Below are 22,479 nucleotides of genomic sequence, written 5' to 3' on the forward strand. Positions count from 1 at the left end.
GTGGGTTATATAAGACGTTTAATTACTGACCTGTGTGCAGTCGTTTCTGAGGCTCCCTTTCTTGCAACAAAGCCCCTGTTTGTACACTGTCACACTTCCTCTTAGCAGGGCTTTAACAGAAATATGCTTTTCAAAATTGTTTTATCAAGGTCCAAAATTGCTATTTACCAGTAGCGCACAAAGATGCTGACTGGCTACACAGAAAGGAAAATCATAAAATGTCAGAATGAACAATACTTTGTGCCATACACCTCTTCACCCACTGCAAGCATCTAGCCTCAAATCTTTAAAGAGCAAAAGGCCATAACCTTTATTTTACTTTAAAGCGACAGGAGTACTGTCACTATGTATATGGCACCTGTCATACACACACACACACATACACACATATATAGATACCCACATTATCTTCCAATTCCTCAAGACTAACCCTCAAGCTAATCTTTCCCGGCTTAGCAGGAAGTTACGGAAATTGTTCATCATGGCAGAGAAACGTATCAACTACATACTAAAGTACAGCTCCCTAGAACAAGTCCTGAGTGTAGGAATGATGGTCACCTGGGACACATCTGATCTTCACATTTTATATGCGCAAATTTGTCAGCTATTTTCAAGCACAAGTTTATTCTGGAATTCAGATAAAAACCGACACTTATCATACACAATTGTTGTAGAAAATTGAACCAGGTATTTCCATTGCAAATACTAAGAAACACCTTTTTCAAGACAGTTAGTTACCACGTGTTAGGATTAATCTTAGTACTGCCCTAGGCAAAAACAAACCAAAAAACCCGCTTTTTAAAAAAAACCTAGACAGATTAAGCAAAGCCAACTTTTTTTCCCTCAGTAGGAACTATTCCAAAAGAATTACAAGGTTCAGTGATATAAATCAGATTAAGAGGAGGTAGACTTTCCTTTAATGCCTGAAATACAATTATATTTCACAAAATAAGACCTTTACTCTTCTGAAGAGATCCTCTAAGCTGGCTTTTATTCCAGTCTCTTCAATCTCACTAAGGGGGGATGGGAAAAAACTAGTCTTACCAGAATGTTTCTGCTTTTTTAGTAGCCAGCTCTCATCAAATTTAGGTCTTCTTTATGTAACTTAGCAGTTCATCTTTTTCCATTTGGTAACCACTTTTCTTCCACTGTTCTCTCAACTGCTGTAAGAGAACCCCAATTTCTTTTCCGGAAGAAATGCCCACTTTTCTGATGTCATGGCCACTTACAGGAAATGGAGGAATGGACCACTGCTGCATTTCCTTCAGAAGACCATGCTCTCCTTGGTACTTGAGGAGTTCACACACACGAGCAGTTGCATCGGAGTCTCTAGACTAAGGGCCAAAGTCAAACATTACCACACTTGCTAATGATCTTATCCTAAAATTTAAATAAATGCTCAATGTGAAATTTTTCATTTAAAATAAAAGAAATTCACATAATACTTTGTGGGTCTTAGTACTAATAAATGTGTTCCACAATTAGCAAAGATTTATATTCTGACCAAGCCCAGAACATACTTACATCTATAATGAAGTCTTGATAGGGTCTCAAAGGTTCTGAACTATCTGTTGCTTTAATTAAATCTTTCCTGTTTTTAACTATAAATAAACCAAGATTCTTCTCTTCTTTTGAAATCTTCAACCTCAGATCCAATTTTGTGACATCATCCTGTACTTTGAACAGTGAGGTCAAGAGAGTCATTGGCTTTGGGGAAAAACCTTCAACATTTTTACTGACTTTGTTAAATTCTTCTAAACTTGCACTGGCAGGTAAGCCTGTAGGGACAAAAGCATTTTTAACCCATTTTTAGAAAGGATAAATTTAATAAAATAAATTCATATCTTAAGCAAACACTGTTTCCGTTTGCAGAAGTGCCCTGGCCCCAGGGCTCACTATGGGTCCAATGTGCTGCTCCATCTTACAGATGAACCACTGGTACACTGTTGCTACCCTCTCCCACATCGCAAAATCCCGCTGTTGCTTCTGAATATTAATTTTAAACCTACTGAACTATTTCCATGTATAAGGCAGGTCTTCTCCGTGCTGTACATGTATTAAAGCTCCTGGAAGCTCTCAGCCCTTCCATTAGACAGATGCCATCACTTTCATACCCCTCTGTTAGATTCAGAAATTAAGGAGATAAGGCAAGTCACAAAGCTGATAAGTGGCAAAGCCTCACTGAAACCCAGGATGGACTGATTCCAGAGGCCACTTTGTTCCACCACAATGTGCTGTCTCTGAGCTGTCCCCTACCTGTGAAAAAACTGTCCTACTCCTGACCTCAAAGTTTACCATCTTTTAAAATACTCCATTTTTCCTTTTAGAATTGTTAAACATTTTTTTCCTTACGAAATTTTTAAACCAGATGTGTTTCATGGCCAAAAAGGCAAACTTTTTCAGTTGGACTCACCTATGTAAGGAGCCACATCGAGATCATAGATGAGGTGAATCAAATGATTTACGTGGTTACTAGTAAGAATTTTTTTTAGTTCCACCCAAATCCTCTCTCCTGATATTCCAGCCAGGCCTTTTGCATTTTCTGCAATTGCTTCCAAAGTCTCAGGATCGTGGTCACCAGGTGTATCTACAATTTTCCCATAAAACCTACAAAGCAAAAGTCTCAGAGTGTACTACCTCTATGCCAGTGTTTCACCAGAAAAATCTGCTTGTCATTTTACCAGTACTATTGCAGACATCTATTTAATCAGAAACAACAGAGAAGTATTAGGTCTAGGAGGAACCTTAACAACCATCTTGGTCAGTTCACCTTCTCTCTCTTCTCACATGAGAAGACCTGAGGTCCAATAAAGTATAAGTAACCTTCTTAAAGTCAGCAAGAACCAGACCCCCTCCTCACTGCACTTTCACATCACTGACTGAAACGTTAGAATGGCCATCAAAAGAGGTCTCTGAATTGGTACTGACACTGGATGCATAAACCAGAGCAGTCTTCCCCAGGCACTAAAACAAGACTTGAAATGCCACGCTGGAGGAGTCTTAATCCCTCAAAGGTTGCCTGTCTGTACACATCAATACTTTTAATTAAGAGCTTCAAATAAAACAAATCTCGCTGCAGACAAGGGAGTGTATTTCATGGACTCTCAGAACTGGAAGCATTAAAGGATACCTGTTTTTACCACTCATATCTTCAAAATTTGTTCATTAGTGATCTAAATTAAATGATTAAATGGCTATGGCTGTGCCTGTCTCTGTCCTATTATTTGTAAAGAGAGACGGTTTGCAAACACTGAAGTCTAAAGGGATAGCATTTATTGACAAAATATGTAGACTCTGTCAAAGAATATTCTGAGTGATCCCAACCAGTGAAAAATTAATATCAGTAGTCATAAATTAGCCAGTTACAGTAGTTTACTTAAATGTTAGAGTTCAGAGTTGAAAAAGCATTGCTACCCACAAGACCACCCAAATGCATTTCATACCTTCCCAATTCTTCGGACAGATTTCCCATGACCACCTAAAACAGTAAGCCACATGAAAGCATACTCTGACTCACTACTCTGTTCAAAGCACCTAGCACAAGGGTTGGCTTGTGATAAGCCCTCATATCTGTGTCATTAATGAATGATTGGTGCAGAAAATAATCAAAAAGAAAAAAGACCTTTTTAAAGCTGAATTATTTAAAAGATCATCACAGAAAGGAGCAAATAACTGCTTTGCACAATGAAAAGATGAAGTATCTAAGTATCATGAGTCACAGTATCCTGTCTCTTGAGACAGGCGTTTGGGATGTCACCACTGTGTACAGTAACCTGCTGTGCATTTCACATGATCAGAATTGTGCTCTGGTAATAATATTCAAAACTGTATCATTAATGTAATTTATAAAAATCCTTACCTGAAATATCTTAAAATTCGAAGATAATCTTCTTGTATCCTCTGTTTAGCTTGTCCAACAAATCTAACTTTCTTATTTTTTAAATCTTCATAACCATTAAAATAGTCAAATAAAGTACCATCGAAACCTATTCATTAGAAAAGAGGGAAGAAAAATCACTATTAACAAATAAGAACTGGAAAACAATGGCACATATACAATGGAATATTACTCAGCCATAAAAAAGAATGAAATCTTGCCATTTGTGACAACATGGATGGATCTCGAGGGCATTATGCTAAGTGAAATAAACCAGACAGAGAAAGACAAATACCGTATGACCTCATTTTTATATAGAATCTTAAAAAAAACAAGCTCCCAGACAGAGAACAGACTGGCGGTTGCCAGAGGCTGAGGCCAGGGGCCGGTGCAGTGGGTGAAGACAGTCAAGAGGTGCAAACTCCTAGCTATAAAGTAAATAAGTTCTGAGGAGGTAATGCACAGCATGGTGACTATAGGTAACAATACTGTATTCCATATAAGATAGAAGACCTTAAACGTTCTCATCACAAGGGGAAGAAAATTCTGTAACTATGTATGGTGTCAGGTGTTAACTAGACTTTTTGTGGTGATCATTTCTTAATATATACAAGTAGCAAATCATATTGTATACTTAAACTAACATTGTATTTCAATTACTACCTCAATTCAAAAAATTAAAAGGAACTGAGAAAAAAATTGGAAAACTTAAGGAAATTAGCTAAAAACTATCACAAACAGTAAAAACTAAGCAAAGTGAAGACTTACAAGGTTGAAATACAGATATGAATAGCATTCATCTATATCCAGTATCAAATGGAAGATATAATGGAATAAAAGGCTGCATTTACACCAGCAATTAAATACACTCAATAAACTAAACAAGACCTATGCCAGTATGAAGTGGGCTGAGACAACATCAAACAAGCTGATTTTCAAGTGAATAATGGAAAATAAACAAGAACTGCCAAAATAATCCAGAAACAATACACAGTAGTAAAAACTCTCTGGAGAAACTAAGTACTAAAAGTAATAAATAATAAACCATAGGAAACAATTTTATAATACTGAAATAGGGATGACCTTTCATCGTCCCTACTGGTAAAATATAATTCCCAAGAAACAACAAAACACAACACCAGAGCCTTCAAAGAAATTAATAAATCCAACTACATAAAACATCAGATATGGCTGCATAGCAAAAAAAACATCACAATGCAAAGCATTAGACAGATGACATACTGGGAAAAACACATTTCAGTCTGTATCATAGAGACAAATGGCTAATTTTGATAATCTACAGAAAGCTCTTAAATAGAAAAAGACCACATAAATGGAAAAATGAGCTAAAAATATATGCAAGGAAATACAAAAAGCCTCTTTAAAAATGAAGATTTTCAACCTTAGTCATAAGAAATGCAAGTTTATGAGACACCATTTTTCAGCTTTGTATCAGCTTGGCAAGGATCCAAGTCTTATTACACTGTCAGCAAGGGGACAGTAAATCTGATGGTGACACTTCACCATGCAGCCTTTTAAACTTTGCGAATTTTGAACCATGTGAACCTAATATCCGTTCAAAATGTTGTAAACCAATTTCTACCATGATATGCTCTCTCACATGTTGAACAAAATGAAAAAAACCTAACAATTTTAATATAAAGTGCATAAAACCTCAGGTATGAATAAAGTGATCAATTCATCCCAGTTATCCCAAGACCTTGCTGATTTTAAAACCGAAAATCACAGGTCTCAGGAATTAGTTCAGTCCCAGGCAAACTGAGACAGATGGTCACCCTGAGAACTAAGGAGGAAAAAGAGAAACACTTCGAGCAAAGACACAGGTACCATTCAACCACCCAAACGGGGAGCTCTGTGAGCCTAAGAGAGACTTCACCTCGTGGCATCACAGAAAGGAAGCACTGCCACTACTACAAAAAATAAGCACTTGTCATTTTAATTCTCTTGAACCTGAGCGCTCTTTGATTATCCCAAATGCAAAGACACTGGTAAACTCAGGCTTAATACTTGCCAAGCTCTTTTGGTTGATGTGGCATTTTGACACTTAGAGCCAATTTATAAGGCTCCAGATTCAGAAAGATATAGCAGGAAATGAAAACAAATAAACAAAAAACTATGTAAAGAGACAAAGATAACGATTACAAAGTAGAACATAAATGTGGTATATATCTGTCTCTTCATGTTACTTCTCTTAATGAAGAGACTCAACTTCCTGGGGAATGTGGAAATAATAAGATCTTTTTCAGTGAAGGGAAGATCAAATTTGGAGGAAAAAAACATAGTGTGACAAAACGGAAAATAAGGGTTTGAAAAGCAAAGTAACCCTCACCCCCCAGAACCAGGAATGCTTTATCTGATAAGGCTTGAAAAGTCTGGATGGGAAAATGGGCTAAAGGTAAGGATTACTGAGTATACATCAGTGTGTACTTTGTTTTGCTCTGAATACCCTTTAAAAAAATGATGAATAAAAAGCTGTGTTGCTGAGCATAATGTGGTGGTTAAGGATGTGACCTCTGGAGCCAGGCTGCTTACGTTGGAATCCTAATTCTCCAATTTACCAGCTGCAGGACTTTGAGCAAATTATCCTGAGTTAAATACCAGGAACTACTCATAGGGTTGGTGGGAAGATTACATTTATGTGATGGGCTTAGAACAGTGGCTGGCACATTATGAGGGTTCAGCAAATGTTAGAAAACAGTAGTACCAATAAGAACAGTTTTTATTTTTATAAAATAGTATCTTGAAAAAGACTATTAGTTTCTTTTAGTTCTGTCTGCATATGAGAAGCTAGTTGTAAGATTTTTCATACACTGCACTAGTTGGAGCAGTTTAAATAAAACTGATGTAAGAAGAAAATTAACACCTGGAGTTCCACCCCCTAATGGAGAGAAAGCATGCCTCCAGCTGGGCTGCCTTTGGTCATAAATCACCCAGGCTTCGGAAACCAATCAAGGCTCTCCATGACTTGAGCTCAAGTACTTAACATCTCTGTTTCCTCATCTGTCGAATGAGTTTAATACCCACTTTATGGAACTCTTCTGAGAATTAAATGAGCTAAAGTATATCAAGTGAGCACTGATGTGCCTCGAACCGAGTAGGTGCTCTAGAAATGTTATTTGGCATTAATGTAATTAGCAAGAGATCCCATCTGGGCCTACAGCCCCCTTCCCCATCCCACGAAGTGGAACCCACTGCTTCATCCTTTCACAGTTACCGTGCCCCAAAGCAGGTTACGAAGAGTGGATGCTCCATCTCTCTTTTCTAATCCAGAGATTTAAACCTAAAGAGCTTGTCTAAAATTTAAAGGACAAAAAATAATGCTTCAATTGTGCACCAAAACACTAACCTAATTCACACCTACTCCCATTATGATTCTCACTCCTTTCATGAACAAGTTAAGCTGAGATGATACATAGGTTCCCTCTCACACGCCAACTCTGACGGAGTACACACAGTTCCTGAAACGCAGTGCTACAGAAGACTGAAGTGGTGCTCGGCACACGGAGCAACAGGCAACGGAAGAGGTGAAGTCACTGACCAAGTGCACCACCGGCACCAGCAGAGAGGAAGGGGTGGAATGTGCGCACAGGAAAGACAGAGGAAAAGGGGCACAGCGTGTGTGTGTCTGTGTGCACGTTTCTGACCCGAAACCTAACATTTTTAGATGCGATTAATAAGGTGCCAGGCACTGTGCCAGGGATTCACCATGACCAACTCCTTTAATCCTCACAACAACCCTGCAAAGGAAGCTACTATCACCTTCCTCATTTTACAGCGAGAGAATGATGGAGTCCGAGGAACCCAGGGATCTCGGCTCCAGGGCCGTCTTTAACCAATAGGCTGTCTCTTAGAAGAAACTAATGCAACCCCTCACGCTGGGGAACGTTTCCAGGATGCAGGTTTCACTCAAAAAGAAGGCATTTGGACTGAATTAAAACATTATCTACATATATTACCTAAAAACATAGAATTTATAGTGAGATCTCTGCGTTCAGCATCTTTCTGCCAGTCAGTTGTGAATTCGACCTCAGCATGTCTTCCATCAGTGGCAACGTCAATCCGTAGTGTAGTTATTTCAAAATTTTCTTCATGAAGCTGGAAGTAAATATATGTTTTTTTAAATTTGTTTTTAGTATCACTGGATGAATTGAAAATAACATGTTAGTCCTGACAGGTATCTTCTTTCTTTTTACAGTCAACTAGTGCACATATACCTTGAGACAGGAAGACACCATAGTATTCAAAGATAGATCCAAAGAATATTTTTAAGAAATAATAAACCCATCTTAATTAAAAAAGATGAGTCTGACATATAAAAATGGCATGTCTGACAAATCATGTGGCAGAAGGGAAGAGCCCTCAAAAACAGTATATTCTGGTTCTTCAATTTCAAACCAGACTACTCTTTGAAATATTTTTTAACAGCTCCAGTTTGCAAAGAGCTGAATATCAATTTACAGAATATATACCACTGACTGAAGGACTGACAGAGGAAGAAATACAGGTACCACGCCCTGCAGCTCCTTTACTGGTAATCATCAATGAGGTTAAAATACAGTGCCACATATATCTCGGGAAGAGAGATTACCTCCAGCTGGGAAAAGGTGGGTAGCCTCATGTTAGAGGGACATGTGGTCTTAGCTTTGAAAAATAAGTAGGATATGTACATGCAGATGTGGGAAGAAGAACATTCAGATGAAGAGAAAAAGATGACCAAAGGCACAATGGAGAGGAAGAGGGATACGTGTAAGAGAAAGCACACTGCACAAACAGCATATCAGCATGTAGGGGAAGACAGCAAAGGTCGCTACATGCCAAGCAGTTCGGAATCTCTTCATTAGGAACTGAAAGTCATTAATGATCAGTAAAAGTCTGTTCTAGAATTCCTCTCAACCTCATGCATATTCTTCTCTACAAACAAACTAGTTCTCACTACAGAATTCCAGAATCAGGAATTTGAGGCACAAGTTATCCCAAAGAAAAGGGTATGAAATATGAAGACTGCTAAAAATCCATGCAAGAAAAAATTAGACCTCCAGAGTGACTCCCTCACCCAAGCAGAGAAACAGAGATTAACCAGAAAGGCTGACTCCAAAATAATCAGAACTTGGGGCACCAGACACGTGACCATGGGAGTGATGCACCACAATGAAAATAACATGAAGAAAAACCAACATAACCCCTATCCCTTTCCCCGCTTGGTTTTCAAAATGCTAACAAGCAGGCTTATTCTAACCTGGGTAACACTGGAGGATTCCTCTGACGTCTCCTAATGAAAAGTCCTCCTAATATTGACAGTGGTGGTCCCATAACTAACTGGCTGACGCTTCCCACACAGAACTACAGTAAAGTGCTCAGGTCATTATGCACACAGTAGATCACCCAAACATAAAGAGAGACCGAAAAATACCCACACCGAAGGAAAGCCAACAGCAAGACAGAACAAGCTCAGAGGAAATAAAGACATTGTCTAAGTACCTAAAATTGATGCCCTAAGGGAAGTAAGAGAAGATACTGCATCTGAACAAGAACAGGAAGCTTTCAAAAATACTGTAAGAAAGACCTCTTGAAAATTTAGAAGACAGCAAAAGTTGCCAATACAATAGGAAAACTGGATGATCAAGTTAAGGCAATCTCAAAGTAAAATAAAACAAATGAGAATATAAAATAAGAGACAAAAGATAAAAGTAGGACATGAGCCCCCATGGTCCAATGTCCAACATCACGGGATTTTCCAAAGGGAGAGACATTTAACAAAGGGGATGACATCATGAGGGGAACACAAGGGGGCCCTAAGTGCCCCACACAATGAATGAAAAAATAAATCCAAGCCAAGGCACGTCATCTTGAAATTAAAAACACCAGAGATAAAGAGATCAGAAAGGCTTCCAAGAGGGGAAAAGAAGAATAATAATCAGGTCTCAAACAAAGGAGAGATCCGAATGAGCTCAGACTTCTCAGTGGCAGCACTGGAAGGTAGAAAAACAAAGCCTTTTTTACATTTCTGCCTGAAAATAATTCCCAGCCTTGAATTCCACAGCCAACCAAACTATCAGATCAGTGTGAAGGTAAAATAAAAACATTTCACACATGGAAAGCTCTCTCAGGTTACCAAAATGAGGGCATAATCCAGGAAAGACTACCACGGGATCAGGAACCAGGAGGTCTGGTAAGTAAGAGGCCAAGGAAGCTCACAAGATCTGGTGTGGGGAAATCCCAGGACGTGAGTGGGGAGCCGGCCTAGGACGCACAGATGGGAGAAGACAGACTGCAGCCGGTGAGCTGGCTCCAGAAAAAGGAACTGAAACTTGACGTGGTGAAAGCCACCGGGAGGAACTGCACAGCACAGGATGAATGAATGAGCAGCACACGAGAGCTGTGTCACAGAACTACGCCGTTAAATGCAGGGAAAACCCAAAGCACGGAACACGAGGAATGTAGTTGAAACACACTGCACGATCTAGCCATAAACAACAGTTATGAACTGATTTAACCAAAAATTATGGCATATATGTACTGAGAAAATGAGGGAAGGAGCATCGTATGTGCTTGCTGTTGAGAAGGGTGTGATAAGAAGGCTCAATCACCTTCCCTGCAGGAAGTCAACAAGCAACATCTCAAGACTGGAAATTAAAAACGAAAATGGGGCTTCCCTGGTGGCGCAGTGGTTGAGAGTCCACCTGCCGATGCGGGGGACACGGGTTTGTGACCCGGTCTGGGAAGATCCCACATGCCACGGAGCGGCTGGGCCCGTGAGCCATGGCCGCTGAGCCTGCGCGTCCGGAGCCTATGCTCTGCAACGAGAGAGGCCACAACGGTGAGATGCCCGCGTACAACGAAAATGAAACACTGAAGCGTAGAAAGGTCTTTTTTAGAAATGTGGAGGGAAAAAGTAACTACTATAAAAATAAAAGGGCCTTCAGCAAAGGAGGATGCAGGATTTAATAGAGGGTAGAGGAGACTGACTTTTTTTTGTTAAACTAGGCTTTTTGTTATTCGCTTTTTAAAAACTAGAAATGATCTATAACAATTCTTTAACTTACCAAAAAAGGCAATGCAGTTCCTGTCAAACTTTTCACTCACCCTGGCAGTGATCGTCCCGTGCTTTTCTCCTTTGTTGTTGATCATACGAATGCCGACCGACTGAAACAGCTCCTTCATTTGAGCAGGGGTAGCAGTGGTAGCAAAATCCACATCCTGCGGCTTTACCCCGCTTAATAAATCCCTCACTGCTCCTCCTGCTATTCTTAATTCATGATTTTCTTTGACAAATAATTCTGAGGTGAAAAAGAACGTTTTCTGTTTCAGTGTGTTTCTTTTAAGCGCAGAAGTACAAGTTTTCCCACCTACTTGGGACACCAGAGATTACTGAACTCGGCCTTTTTACATAAAAATTGGGAGATAAAGGCCCACAGCAATGAAGTGACCTGCCTACAGCGGAATGCCTCTAACAAACATGAGAAGCAGGGAACGTGCAGAATTTCTTTTAGGTTAATTCGGAAGATAATTTAGAATTCCACAGTGCTTCAAGGTCATCAATGTAAATTTGAATTACTACTAAAAAGTAAGGTGAATAAGTCCGCTCTCTCTCTCCCTCCGGATTTATGTGCATACTTTAGAACTGTGACGTGTTCCTGCACATATTTCTGTGTATTGTGCTGAGGCAACATATTCATGCAGGAAGCCATCAAACATTAGTCGATCACACCACACACGATAAACGTTATAGCTAAGAACCCTTCAAGAAATAATCGACATCTGATGTCTGAAACCAGCTCAGAGCTCTTCTATGGAGAAGCCATATGACACTGGGGCCACCATGAGGACCTGAGTCCAGGACACCCAAAGCAGGCAGAGGACAAGGCCAAGTCCACCACAACCACCCATGTGACTAAGGGACACCACAGGGACCCAGTGAGCATAACGTCCAGGACCCGGCCTGAGACCACCACCCACGCCTTGGTGTAGCTATGAGCTGGACACGCACAATGAGGCCCAGGTGGCCTCCTGTGGACATAACCGTGGCAGAGAACATCCACAGCAGACAAGGCCACCCTGTGACCAGGATCAAGACAACCTGTCATCATGTCTGAACAGATGAGACACAAACACTGTCCAGACAGTACCCTGTAACAGTTCATACGTGTGATACTCTTAGTTCCCAGTCAGCGTTAGCCTCACACTGTGTATGTAGGCTTCCCATCTTCCAGGTAAGAATCATTAAGACAATCACAGGTTAACCCCTGCTTCCTGACACCACCTGATGCACAGCAAAGCCCCGCTTCTTCAACTTGCCCCAAAAACACGTGATTCAAGCTCAAATCCTACAAGACGTCCTTTCTACACCCCTGTTACTGAGAGGCCCCAAGGTGCCCCATGGTCAGGGCTCCCCGTCTCGGCGAGGGGTGCTCCTGCTGGCCTTTGGCAGGAGGGCGCTGACCTGAGCGTTCGGCTAAAGGCATCAGAGCTCTAGCAACACTAATCACAGCTCAAAACGTCATCCTCCGTCCCCACGCCAGTCTCTGTGCTCTTTGTTATCCTCCTCCTCTGCCTGTTCTTCCCAGGCCTTCCAGCTGCAGACCTCTGCAGACTCCCTAAAATGATCTGCTAAAAAACAACAATGGTTCCCTCCCTCTACCTTCTTGCCTTAACTAAAGGCTCTCCCACAGGGTTACCACTTCCGTGAGTCCCCTCCCAGAGGAAGTGTGCAAACTCCTTTAATTCCACATTTCCATTCAAGTCCCAATGAGTCCTTAAAATGAGATCCATGGCCCCTTAAATTAAAATATAAAAAATCATCTGTTAGTCCAAAGTTTTCCTGAGACTTAGAGAGGTAAGGTAAACAAGAGTTTCATGAAATAGTACTTACCCTTACTATACATACCATGCAATCTAATCTATTCTATTCTTTATCTCTTTTCCTCTATTTTTTAATGCTGGCCATGACCACTAAGTTGACTTTATGACCCACTAACTGGTCACACAGTGGGGAACACACACTGACCCAGCTCACCCTTCTTCAACTCCTGCGATTCAGTTTAGGAAGTCTCTCCTCGTGGTGGAGTAAAGTGAATTCCACCTAAGCTAGGAGAGCAGCCTACCTTTAATTACATTAAAATTACCTGTTTATGTCTTTGTCTCCCCACTTCTCAGAGTAGCAAACCTATCTCACTCAACTTTATACCAAACTGGCTCACGATGGAACTGAACTGTGATACACAAGCTTAAGAAAAAGAACGAAAAGAAAAAAAAGAGGGATCGCTTCACTGAAAAGTTTTTAAAAAGCTTTTCTTCCTTCAGCTTAAGAGAGTACATAAGAAACTGTTGGAATGCAAAAAATGGGCAAGTTTTACTTTCATTTGAACCTACTTTAAGAGGATGAAGGTCAAGGCTGAACACAAAGATAACCACTGTTTTGATGATTCTCAAGCTCCGTCTACTAAAATAAAATTGTAAGTTCAAAGTCACCAAGTGTATTAACTACATTACAGAAAAAAAATGTTCCAGAACTCGAAGTAATCTATTCATCATTTTGATTAGCCCTATGGAAATGGATAACTATGTCCAAAAGTTCTCACAATCCTAACATTTTGATATAAATGAGAATGGCACATAAAGGCATATGTACGTGCCTGTGTGAAAGAGCAGTCATGCAAGAAAGGCATGATTTTATATTGACCCAAAACAGTAAGCCTTATCCAGCTTAAAGAGGCTCCTTTTTCCCCTCAGTTACTGACATCTTCAATCTTACAGAAACAAGGACACATTCCACATTCCAACAAACTTCGTAAACTACATACATACTCAAGTGAACATAACACCTCATACAACTAAATTTAATTGTAAATTCAAGCTTAAGACTCATGAAATGCAGGATCTCATCATTCCAAATGGTCTTAATTTGTGTCAGCTGCCACAACTGATAGCAAGCTATTATTAATCAGTCTGAAGAGCAACCAAAAGACCAAGACATTAATTTGTCAGAAAACTTGTAATTGTCTTCTATCTTCGAAATTTTATTTTAATTTTTAGTCAAATTTTCATTAACTGCTTCACTTTACAATTTTGAGTTTTGAGTATTGGAGGTCGTACGGATGGAGAGCAGGCAGGAAGTGTTAGTAAAAAGACCACTACACAGCACGACTGTTACTACCAGAAAACAAGCTATCTGTTCCTTAGCGTTTCTAGGAACTCCCAAACTTCAAGAGTGATCAGCTATTCCAACTGTCCCAAATGTTAATACGACTTGGTGACATCACATACCTAAGCAGCAGTGGATAGCTAACCATGGAGCACTATCTCCCAGCAACCCCAGCTTGTCCACTAACCGTGTAACTTAGCAAAAAGCACTAGGTTTGGAACTTCAGTCTCATGTATACAATGAAGAAATAATTTTATATGCCACTGGTATTATATGGCTGTCCTTAGCAAAAGGAAACATAAATTACATGACATAAACTGACATTATAAAACACTGTATGAGCATAATACACTGTCCTAATCTCCCAAATTCTTGCACGCTGGGAACTAATTTTACATTTGGCAAAACAGCTATCATGATTTAAGAACTGGTACAGTATGAAACTGCACAGCATCACAGCCATCTTTTTTTTCCTTTGTGTGTTTTTGTGCATTGTTTTCATACAGAACATTATATTTTACCAGGATACTCAAGTCTTTAGAATGTAGCAAAGATCAAGTAAAACTAATTACTTGATTTTCTAACCACTGGGCACTGCACTAGAAGATTCCATTCTTACCAGTTCCACTATAACCTAGAAAAATGCAATCTTAGAAGATGCCCACGCTCCCATTTGCCAGTCTTTCGAGGACCAGACCACTGGGCAAATACTACCACTCTCTTACCATACTATTCCGTCTCTAACTTCCTTAGGACTTCACCACTCAAGGTGGAGAAAACTCAGCTCTTGAAGTCAGGGTTAGTAAGCCAAATGCAACTGTTAAAATAAAAAATGTTCAAGGACCTACAGTAATCAATATCCACAGCCTTGTTTCCAAAAGAAAAATTCAGAAGGATCTGAGATAGGCCCCCAAGAGTTAATTCCCTACATCCAATCATTTGGCCCTTACAATGGAAGACGGGAAGAGTGGGCGCTGGGAAAGGCATGTAAAGAAAGAACAAGCTACAATCCAACTCAAAGCTGAAGCTTCTAGACATGAGCCATACAAACAGTGGCCACACGTGGTTCCTGAGCACTGTGAAATGCGGCGAGTCTGCATTACGATGGTCTGTGTGTGCTAAGGACCAGATTTCAAAGATTTACAAGCAAGAGAAGGAATTATCTCACTCATAATTTTTACAAATATTTGACATTAAAATGATGGTATCTTAGATATACGGAATTAAATAAGTTGATATACTAAAAATAGTTATTAAAATTCATTTCACCCATTTCTCTATTTTTTTAATGCGGTTACCAGAAAAGTTTATGTAGCATATGAGACTCACTTCTATGGGACAGTGAGTCTCTAGCATTTTTCACTCTAATTAAAAATCACGGGCTTCCCTGGTGGCGCAGTGGTTGAGAGTCTGCCTGCTGATGCAGAGGACACGGGTTCGTGCCCCGGTCCGGGAGGATCCCACATGCCGCGGAGCGGCTGGGCCCGTGAGCCATGGCCGCTGAGCCTGCGCATCTGGAGCCTGTTGCTCCGCAACGGGAGAGGTCACAACAGTGAGAGGTCCGTGTACCGCAAAAAAAAAAAAAAAAAAATCACAGCAAAGCATCTGCTTTAGGCCCTCCACTTCAAGACTATGAAGAACCTATAAAAATCAACAAGTTCTGGACCATTTACCTCTGACATACACCTAAAAAAATCACCTTATTTCAAGAATAGGAAAGTAGCTTTGTCAACAAGCTAATGCAAGGAAAGTCATTTTAAAGCAATGGTTCCTCCACCTTCTGGTCACGAGAGTTTTTATCAAAATTTATAAATGCCCATGCTCCCTAGAGATTCCGATTCCAGTTCAGTAGGGCAGGAGTGGGACACCAGCACCTGTATGTTATAAAAAGCTCCCCAGGTGAATCTAATGGACAGCCAGGGTGGCAAACCAACAGTTAAGGTCATGTTTCTACATCCATACACCTTAATATATTTCTGAAGGCGTGACTAAGATACCATAGGCTTTGAAATGCAGCTGTGTGCACTGCAACAGCAGTAGCTAATACTGAGAACCAACATAAGAAATGATAGTACTGCGGCAAGCAAGATGAAGCTGCTGTAATCCGGCACTTAGCTCAAGTTGTTTCCTGTGTTCCTTCCAGATAAGTTCTGCATGTGCACAAACGGACATAACTCCCACTTCCTTCTACCTTCAGTTGTTTCACAAAGCACTTATACCTGGGGTGGAAATATAGCTTAGTGGTTACAAGCTGGGTTCTCAAACCAAGACTGTACAAGTTCAATATCCAGCTCTCCACTTATCAGCTATAAAAACGTTGGAAAAGCATTTCACATTCCTAAGCCTCTGTTTCTTCAACTATAAAACAAGAGAAAAAGTACCTACTCCTTAAGTTAGTAGGCCCAATTCTGTGATGCATATAAAGTACCTGGGTTTTGTGTTTTTTTCCGGTACGCAGGCCTCTCTCTCTGTTGTGGCCTCTCCCGCTGCGGAGCACAGGCTCCGGACGCGCAGGCTCAGAGGCCATGGCTCACAGGCCCAGCCGCTCCGCGGCATGTGGGATCCTCCCGGACCGGGACACGAACCTGCGTCCCCTGCATCGGCAGGCGAACTCTCAACCACTGCACCACCAGGGAAGCCCAAAAGCCATGCTTTTTAACTGCAATCATTATTTGCCTCTTCTCATGATTTGGCTATAGTTTTGGATTACCCATGCATGGTAAACCCTGCTTTCATTAGCTTAACAACAACAAAAAACCACGAATGTTGGCTTAAAAACGTTAACCCTCTGCCTCTCCATTTTTACAGGCTTCCAAAGCAAGAGGAGGCATCCTAATCTCTCACCTGTCAGACTCTTCAAGCCTTCTGTGAAAAGCGACTGGAACTCTGGAGACTGCAACTTCATTGTAAACAGAGAGTGCTTCAGAAGGAACAGTCTACTCCAGCTGCAGCTCAGCAACTGCCTGCGCCAGGGACCCAGGCACCTCAGCATCTGGAGATAGTGTCACCAACCACACATCTACAAGACAAGCAAGCATGCCCAACAATGAAACTTCCAAGTGAAGGACAACAAAGGGATATTCCGTGATTTTACTTATCAACAGAGAGAGACATTCATCTCCTGTTCAGATGAGAGACTGAAAAAAGCGACAATGGGAGGGAGAATTACAGCTGGAACTACGCTTGTCGTTATCCGGTTTTGCACTCATGAAGCACATACTACTGATACTACACCCGCATATGTATTTTACTGTTAGGATGCTCTTCCGGGAGGTGGTTTAAAGCGTGAGGGCTGCCAAGAACAGTGGCTCTAGAAAATGTAACTCAAAGACGTGCAGGAATACTTGGTCTCCTCCAGAACAAGTCACGGTCACATACTTGCCCACACGCACCTGAGACTTATGACCCAGGGATATTTCCTAGGCACTGTAAAATAAGGTATTCCCCCATGACCGGTCCTTGCTCCCGGCTTCTTCCTCATTCACCATCCGCCCCTCGCATCACGTCTCCTGAATCCCACCCATCCACACCCCGCCTTCCGTCCTCCGTCATCCCACCCCGCTTTCCACATAAGGTGGGCCTCCGTGAGGCAACAACAGAGCTCAAGTGACCCCCAACGGAAACCACTAGAGAAGAACCATTTCTTTACTTGGAAAGCGGGTTTCAAAGGCGCTTCCCACCAGGGGGCGAGCTCCCCTCATCCAGACCACTGGGGAGGACAAACACTGCGCTTCCTTCCACCTCCGATTCAACTCAGAAAAACCCAGGGAGGGGGGACCCAGGCCCTGAAACGGCGTGCCCCGCCCCTCCCACGACAGGTGCTGGACAAAAATGGGAGACCCTCAGGGGCCCGGCCGCGAGGAAGGGAAAGAGCCCGGGGGAAGCCCGATGAAGCAGCCCGCGGTCAGCGAGACGTGGCGGACACGCGGCCCCGCGACCTCCACGTCGGGCTCTGTCCCCTAGTGCGGAAGAGGCCGCTCACTGACCCCGGCACCCGCCTTCCCTAAGACCCGGCCCGCGCGAGAGCCCGCAGGCAGCTCGCGTCGTCGCCGCCGCTCCCCCTCCCAGCGGCGCGCACCCGCAAATACCCCACGCGCCCGCTCACCGGCCGCGCCACGCCGTCATCGCCGCGCGCACTTCCCGTCGGCAGGCGAGGGGACGTCACTGACGTGCGCCGATCAACGGCGAATGGGAAGTCGCAGCAGGGCGTGGGCGGGGCCCGCGCAGGCTCTCCCCGCCCCTTCCACCTCCCCGCGGAAGCCGCTCGCTGGAGCGCGGTTCCCCAGCTCCTCCCAGGGCTAAGCAGCCAGTCGTCGCTGCTTAGGCGACCCGAAGGACCAGGGTCTGTACACTTAATTAATTACGTCTCACCGCGCCTCCCTCTGGCCCTGAGGTAGTTAGGCGCCCATCTGCACTGCATACCTGTGTGACCTTGGTCGAGTGACCCCGGCTTCCTTTGTAAAATGAGACGATCACTAGAACCTCTCTCAGGGTCTTGTCAGGCTTAAATGTCACGTTATTCCCTAGTAAAGAGGAAGTGCTCAGTAAATGTGAACTTGTTATTGTTGCCTGCTCCCCGGTTCGCACTTGACTCATGTTACTATTCTATACCTTATCTCTGCCCAGGTGTAAGAACACATTTTTTAAAATACATGTACCTAGACAAGACCTAGGCAGAGGATTCAAGACACATTCGTTTTAAATTAAAAGCCTCCGGTCCGTTGAAATTACTGGGCATATTTTAATTTTCCCATCTGAGGTTTGTAACCGTTGGCTTTCACGGTCTGGAAACTTGTGCAGCTGTAGAGTGAAGAACTTGGATTTGATTCAGTGCTTTCGTTTTTCGGAGAGAAGAGAAGAATGAAGAAAGTGGCCAAAGAGTGGGAGGACAGCCCTAAATTCTTAACATGGGAAACTTCCAAGAAGTTTTCCAATAACCTAAAAAATAACTAAAATCTGCATCGTGTAATGTCGTTTTAATATTGTAAGTGTAGTCTTTTTGCTTTAACTTTAATGTCCCTAAAACTGTCCTAGAAAAATTCATATGCTATGGTATTTCTGTGGCTTCCCTTGATGAGACCTCTTATCTTCAGAGGGGTTAAGCGTCCCATTTTGAGGCACATATGACTAGCCTTCCAAGTTGCCACTCAGAGACAAAGCATTGATTGAATCCAACTCCTTAACACAGTAATGAAAATACATATATATATATATATATATATATATATATATGTCTCCTAACTAAGTTGGCCAAGAAAAAAATACAGAGAGCATTTAATGTAAAAGAGACCATCAATGGGGACTTCCCTGGTGGCACAGTGGTTAAGAATCTGCCTGCCAATGCAGGAGACGTGGGTTTGAGCCCTGGTCTGGTAAGATCCCATATGCCGTAGAGCAACTAAGCCCATGCACCACAACTGCACTCTAGAGCCCACGAGCCACAACTAGTGAGCCCGCGCGTGCCTAGAGCCCATGCTCTGCAATAAAACAAGCCACCGCAATGAGAAGCCCGCACACGGCAATGAAGAGTAGACCCTGCTCGCCGCAACTAGAGAAGGCCTGCACACAACAACAAAGACCCAACACACACAAAAATTAATTAAAAAAAAAGAACCACGCTCACAAGTAAAAAAAAAAAGAGAGCCCATCACTGAAGACATATGGACATTAACAGGATAATAGGAGACACTATGGACAACTGTATGCCAACCAATTTGATATTATAGATGAAATGGACAAATTCTTCGAAAAATACAACTTATCAAAACTGAAACAGGATTAAACTTTTAAATCTGAATAGCCCTTTACTATTAAAGAAATCAAATTTTGTTCAACAAACTTCCCATAATTCCGGGCCCAGATAGTTTCAGTGGTCAAATTTATCAACCACTTAAGGAAGAAATAACACCAATTGTGAACAATTTTTGTTCAGAAAATAGAGGGAACACTCTTTCTCTCATTTGAGGCCAGCATAGCACTGATAACAAAACTGAAATAGATATTACCCAAAAAAGAATTTACAGTTCAACATCCACATGAACACAGAAATACCTCTAATAAAATCTTAGCAAATTGAATCCAGCCAGTTGGATCAAGTTGGGTTTATTCCAGGAATGCAAAGTGGATTTAATATTTAAAAACCAATCAATGTGGGCTTCCCTGGTGGCACAGTGGTTGAGAGTCCGCCTGCCGAAGCAGGGGACGCGGGTTCGTGACCCGGTCCGGGAAGATCCCACATGCTGCGGAGCAGCTGGGCCCGTGAGCCATGGCCGCTGAGCCTGCGCGTCTGGAACCTGTGCTCCGCAACGGGAGAGGCCACAACAGTGAGAGGCCTGCATACCGCAAACAAACAAAAACAATCACCATATTACACCATATTACAGGCTAAAAAATAAAACCTATATGATCATCCCAATAGATGCACACAAGGTGAAACCTAGCAGGACCTTGTGGGGCTCCTGGTCACAGAAGCCTTTCAAACACTTGCTAATCAGGGAAGGGAGGGGATGCAGAGACAAGGGAAGAGCAGTCAAGAAACATTAGTGTACCCTTGGGGCAGGGTCCTGGTTCTGCCTCAAGGGAGACACATAACAATATCTTTGAGCTCTTTTACAGAACTAAAACCCCCCAACAAATGGAAGATGTTAGCATTTTTCACTGCAGAGAAGCTCATCATGAGACCATATGAGGCCAGATGAAAGGAATGGTAGAAGCTCATTAGTAGATCACCTGAGGCTAGATTAAAGGAGTGCAGGCCCTGCACACACCCTGATCCTTATCAGCAACTCCACTCCAGAACCATTGCTGTTAAACTCCACCAAATCCTCCCGGTTGGGACTCTCAGTTTTTGAAGGGCACAAGCCCGCTGTGTCCCCCTTTGCGTGGCAAAGCAATAAAGCTATTCTTTTCTACTTCACCCAAAACTTTCTCTCTGAGATTTGATTCGGCACCAGTGCACAGAGGCCGAGTTTTCAGCATCAAAAGCACTTAAAATTCAACACACATTGATGATAAAAACTCCAAAAATTAAGAAGACATCCGGGCTTCCATGGTGGCGCAGTGGTTGAGAGTCCGCCTGCTGATGCAGGGGATATGGGTTCGTGCCCCGGTCGGGAAGATCCAACATGCCGCGGAGCAGCTGGGCCCGTGAGCCACGGCCGCTGAGCCTGCGCGTCCGGAGCCTGTGCTCTGCAACGGGATAGGCCACGGCAGTGAGAGGCCTTCGTACCGCAAAAAAAAAAAAAAAAGAAACAAACAAACAAACAAAACCCCTGGTAATATCAAGCGCTGATGAGGATGCGGACCAACTGGAACTCTCAGACATCGTTAGTGAGAATACGAGTGCTGCAGCCACTCTGGAAAACAGTTTGATGGTTTCTGATAAAGTGATGTATATACTACCCACCATACAACCCAGCAATCCTGTTCCTAGATATTTACCTGAGAGAAATAAAAGCTTATGTTCATACTAAAAAAAAAGTATGTGAATGGCTACAGTAGCTTTATCAATAATCATTCAAGCCTGGAAATAAGCCAACTCTCCTCCAACAGATGAATGGATAAGTAAACTGTGGTCGATCCACACAAAGAAATATTACTCAGCAATAAAAAAGAAGTTAACTGCTGATCCACACAACACGTCTAAAGCTCCAAACAAAAAAGCCAGAGTCAGGAGGCTACACTCAGAATGATTCTACTTATACGACATCCTGGAAAAGGCAAAATTCGAGAGGCAGAAAACAGATCAGTTGTTGCCGGGGCCTGGAGACAGAGGGAGGGATGTACCACAAAGGGGCAGGAGAGGATTTGGGGGGGGTGATGGAATGGCTCTATATGTTGATAATCGTGGCAATCACATGACTGTGCGTCTTTGTCAAAACACACAGAAAGGTACACGAAAAAGGGTCAACTTTCCTGTATGTAAGTTATACCTTAATAAACCTGACCAAAATATTGTCTTTCTATGTATTAGCAAAAAAACACCTAGAACATGAAGTTTTTCAAAAATATATTTTTAAAGGCTCTCAAGGAATGCTTATTCAAATGGATTCAATTTTTAAAGCACTGACATAGAAAAGGAGAATGAAGAACTTTGAGGGTATTAAACTAAAGGGGGAAGAACTCTGTAGATAAAATGCCCCCCTCAACGCTCCTCCCCAGTGTAGTGAAGCTAACCATAACTCTAGAGAAGTCCTCTGTCCTCCACACAGGATGTTTACTATTATCTCTTAATACAGACCCATCCTGAGGACCATAAACATTACCTGCCAAGAAGCTGACATTACCACACTGAAATCCTAAAGGACGTTTTTCTCTTTGTATAGTATATACCCCAAAGTAAACGTTATGAACAGACAGGACTTTTAGGGTTCGGCAGGTATCTATACTCTGGAAACATCACAGCCGTGAGTATGATTCTGCAGTTAGAAGGCAATGTATT

At 42.2% G+C, this 22,479-nt stretch overlaps 1 protein-coding gene across 1 annotated transcript; it reads right to left on the minus strand.

Annotated features, from left to right (window-relative positions):
• Positions 1-18: 18 nt before the first annotated feature.
• TRNT1 (tRNA nucleotidyl transferase 1) lies at positions 19-17,031 on the minus strand (the record flags this gene model as incomplete). The annotated part of the gene is made up of 7 exons (XM_082848945.1): positions 19-1,334; positions 1,525-1,778; positions 2,414-2,607; positions 3,860-3,986; positions 7,855-7,993; positions 10,982-11,175; positions 16,884-17,031. The coding sequence occupies 7 exons, from the start codon at positions 17,029-17,031 to the stop codon at positions 1,086-1,088; spliced, it is 1,305 nt and encodes a 434-aa protein (XP_082705071.1). The 3' UTR covers positions 19-1,085.
• Positions 17,032-22,479: the final 5,448 nt, after the last annotated feature.

The sequence above is a fragment of the Leucopleurus acutus genome, assembly GCF_964270905.1.
Source record: "Leucopleurus acutus genome assembly, chromosome: 10".
NCBI lineage: Eukaryota > Metazoa > Chordata > Mammalia > Artiodactyla > Delphinidae > Leucopleurus > Leucopleurus acutus.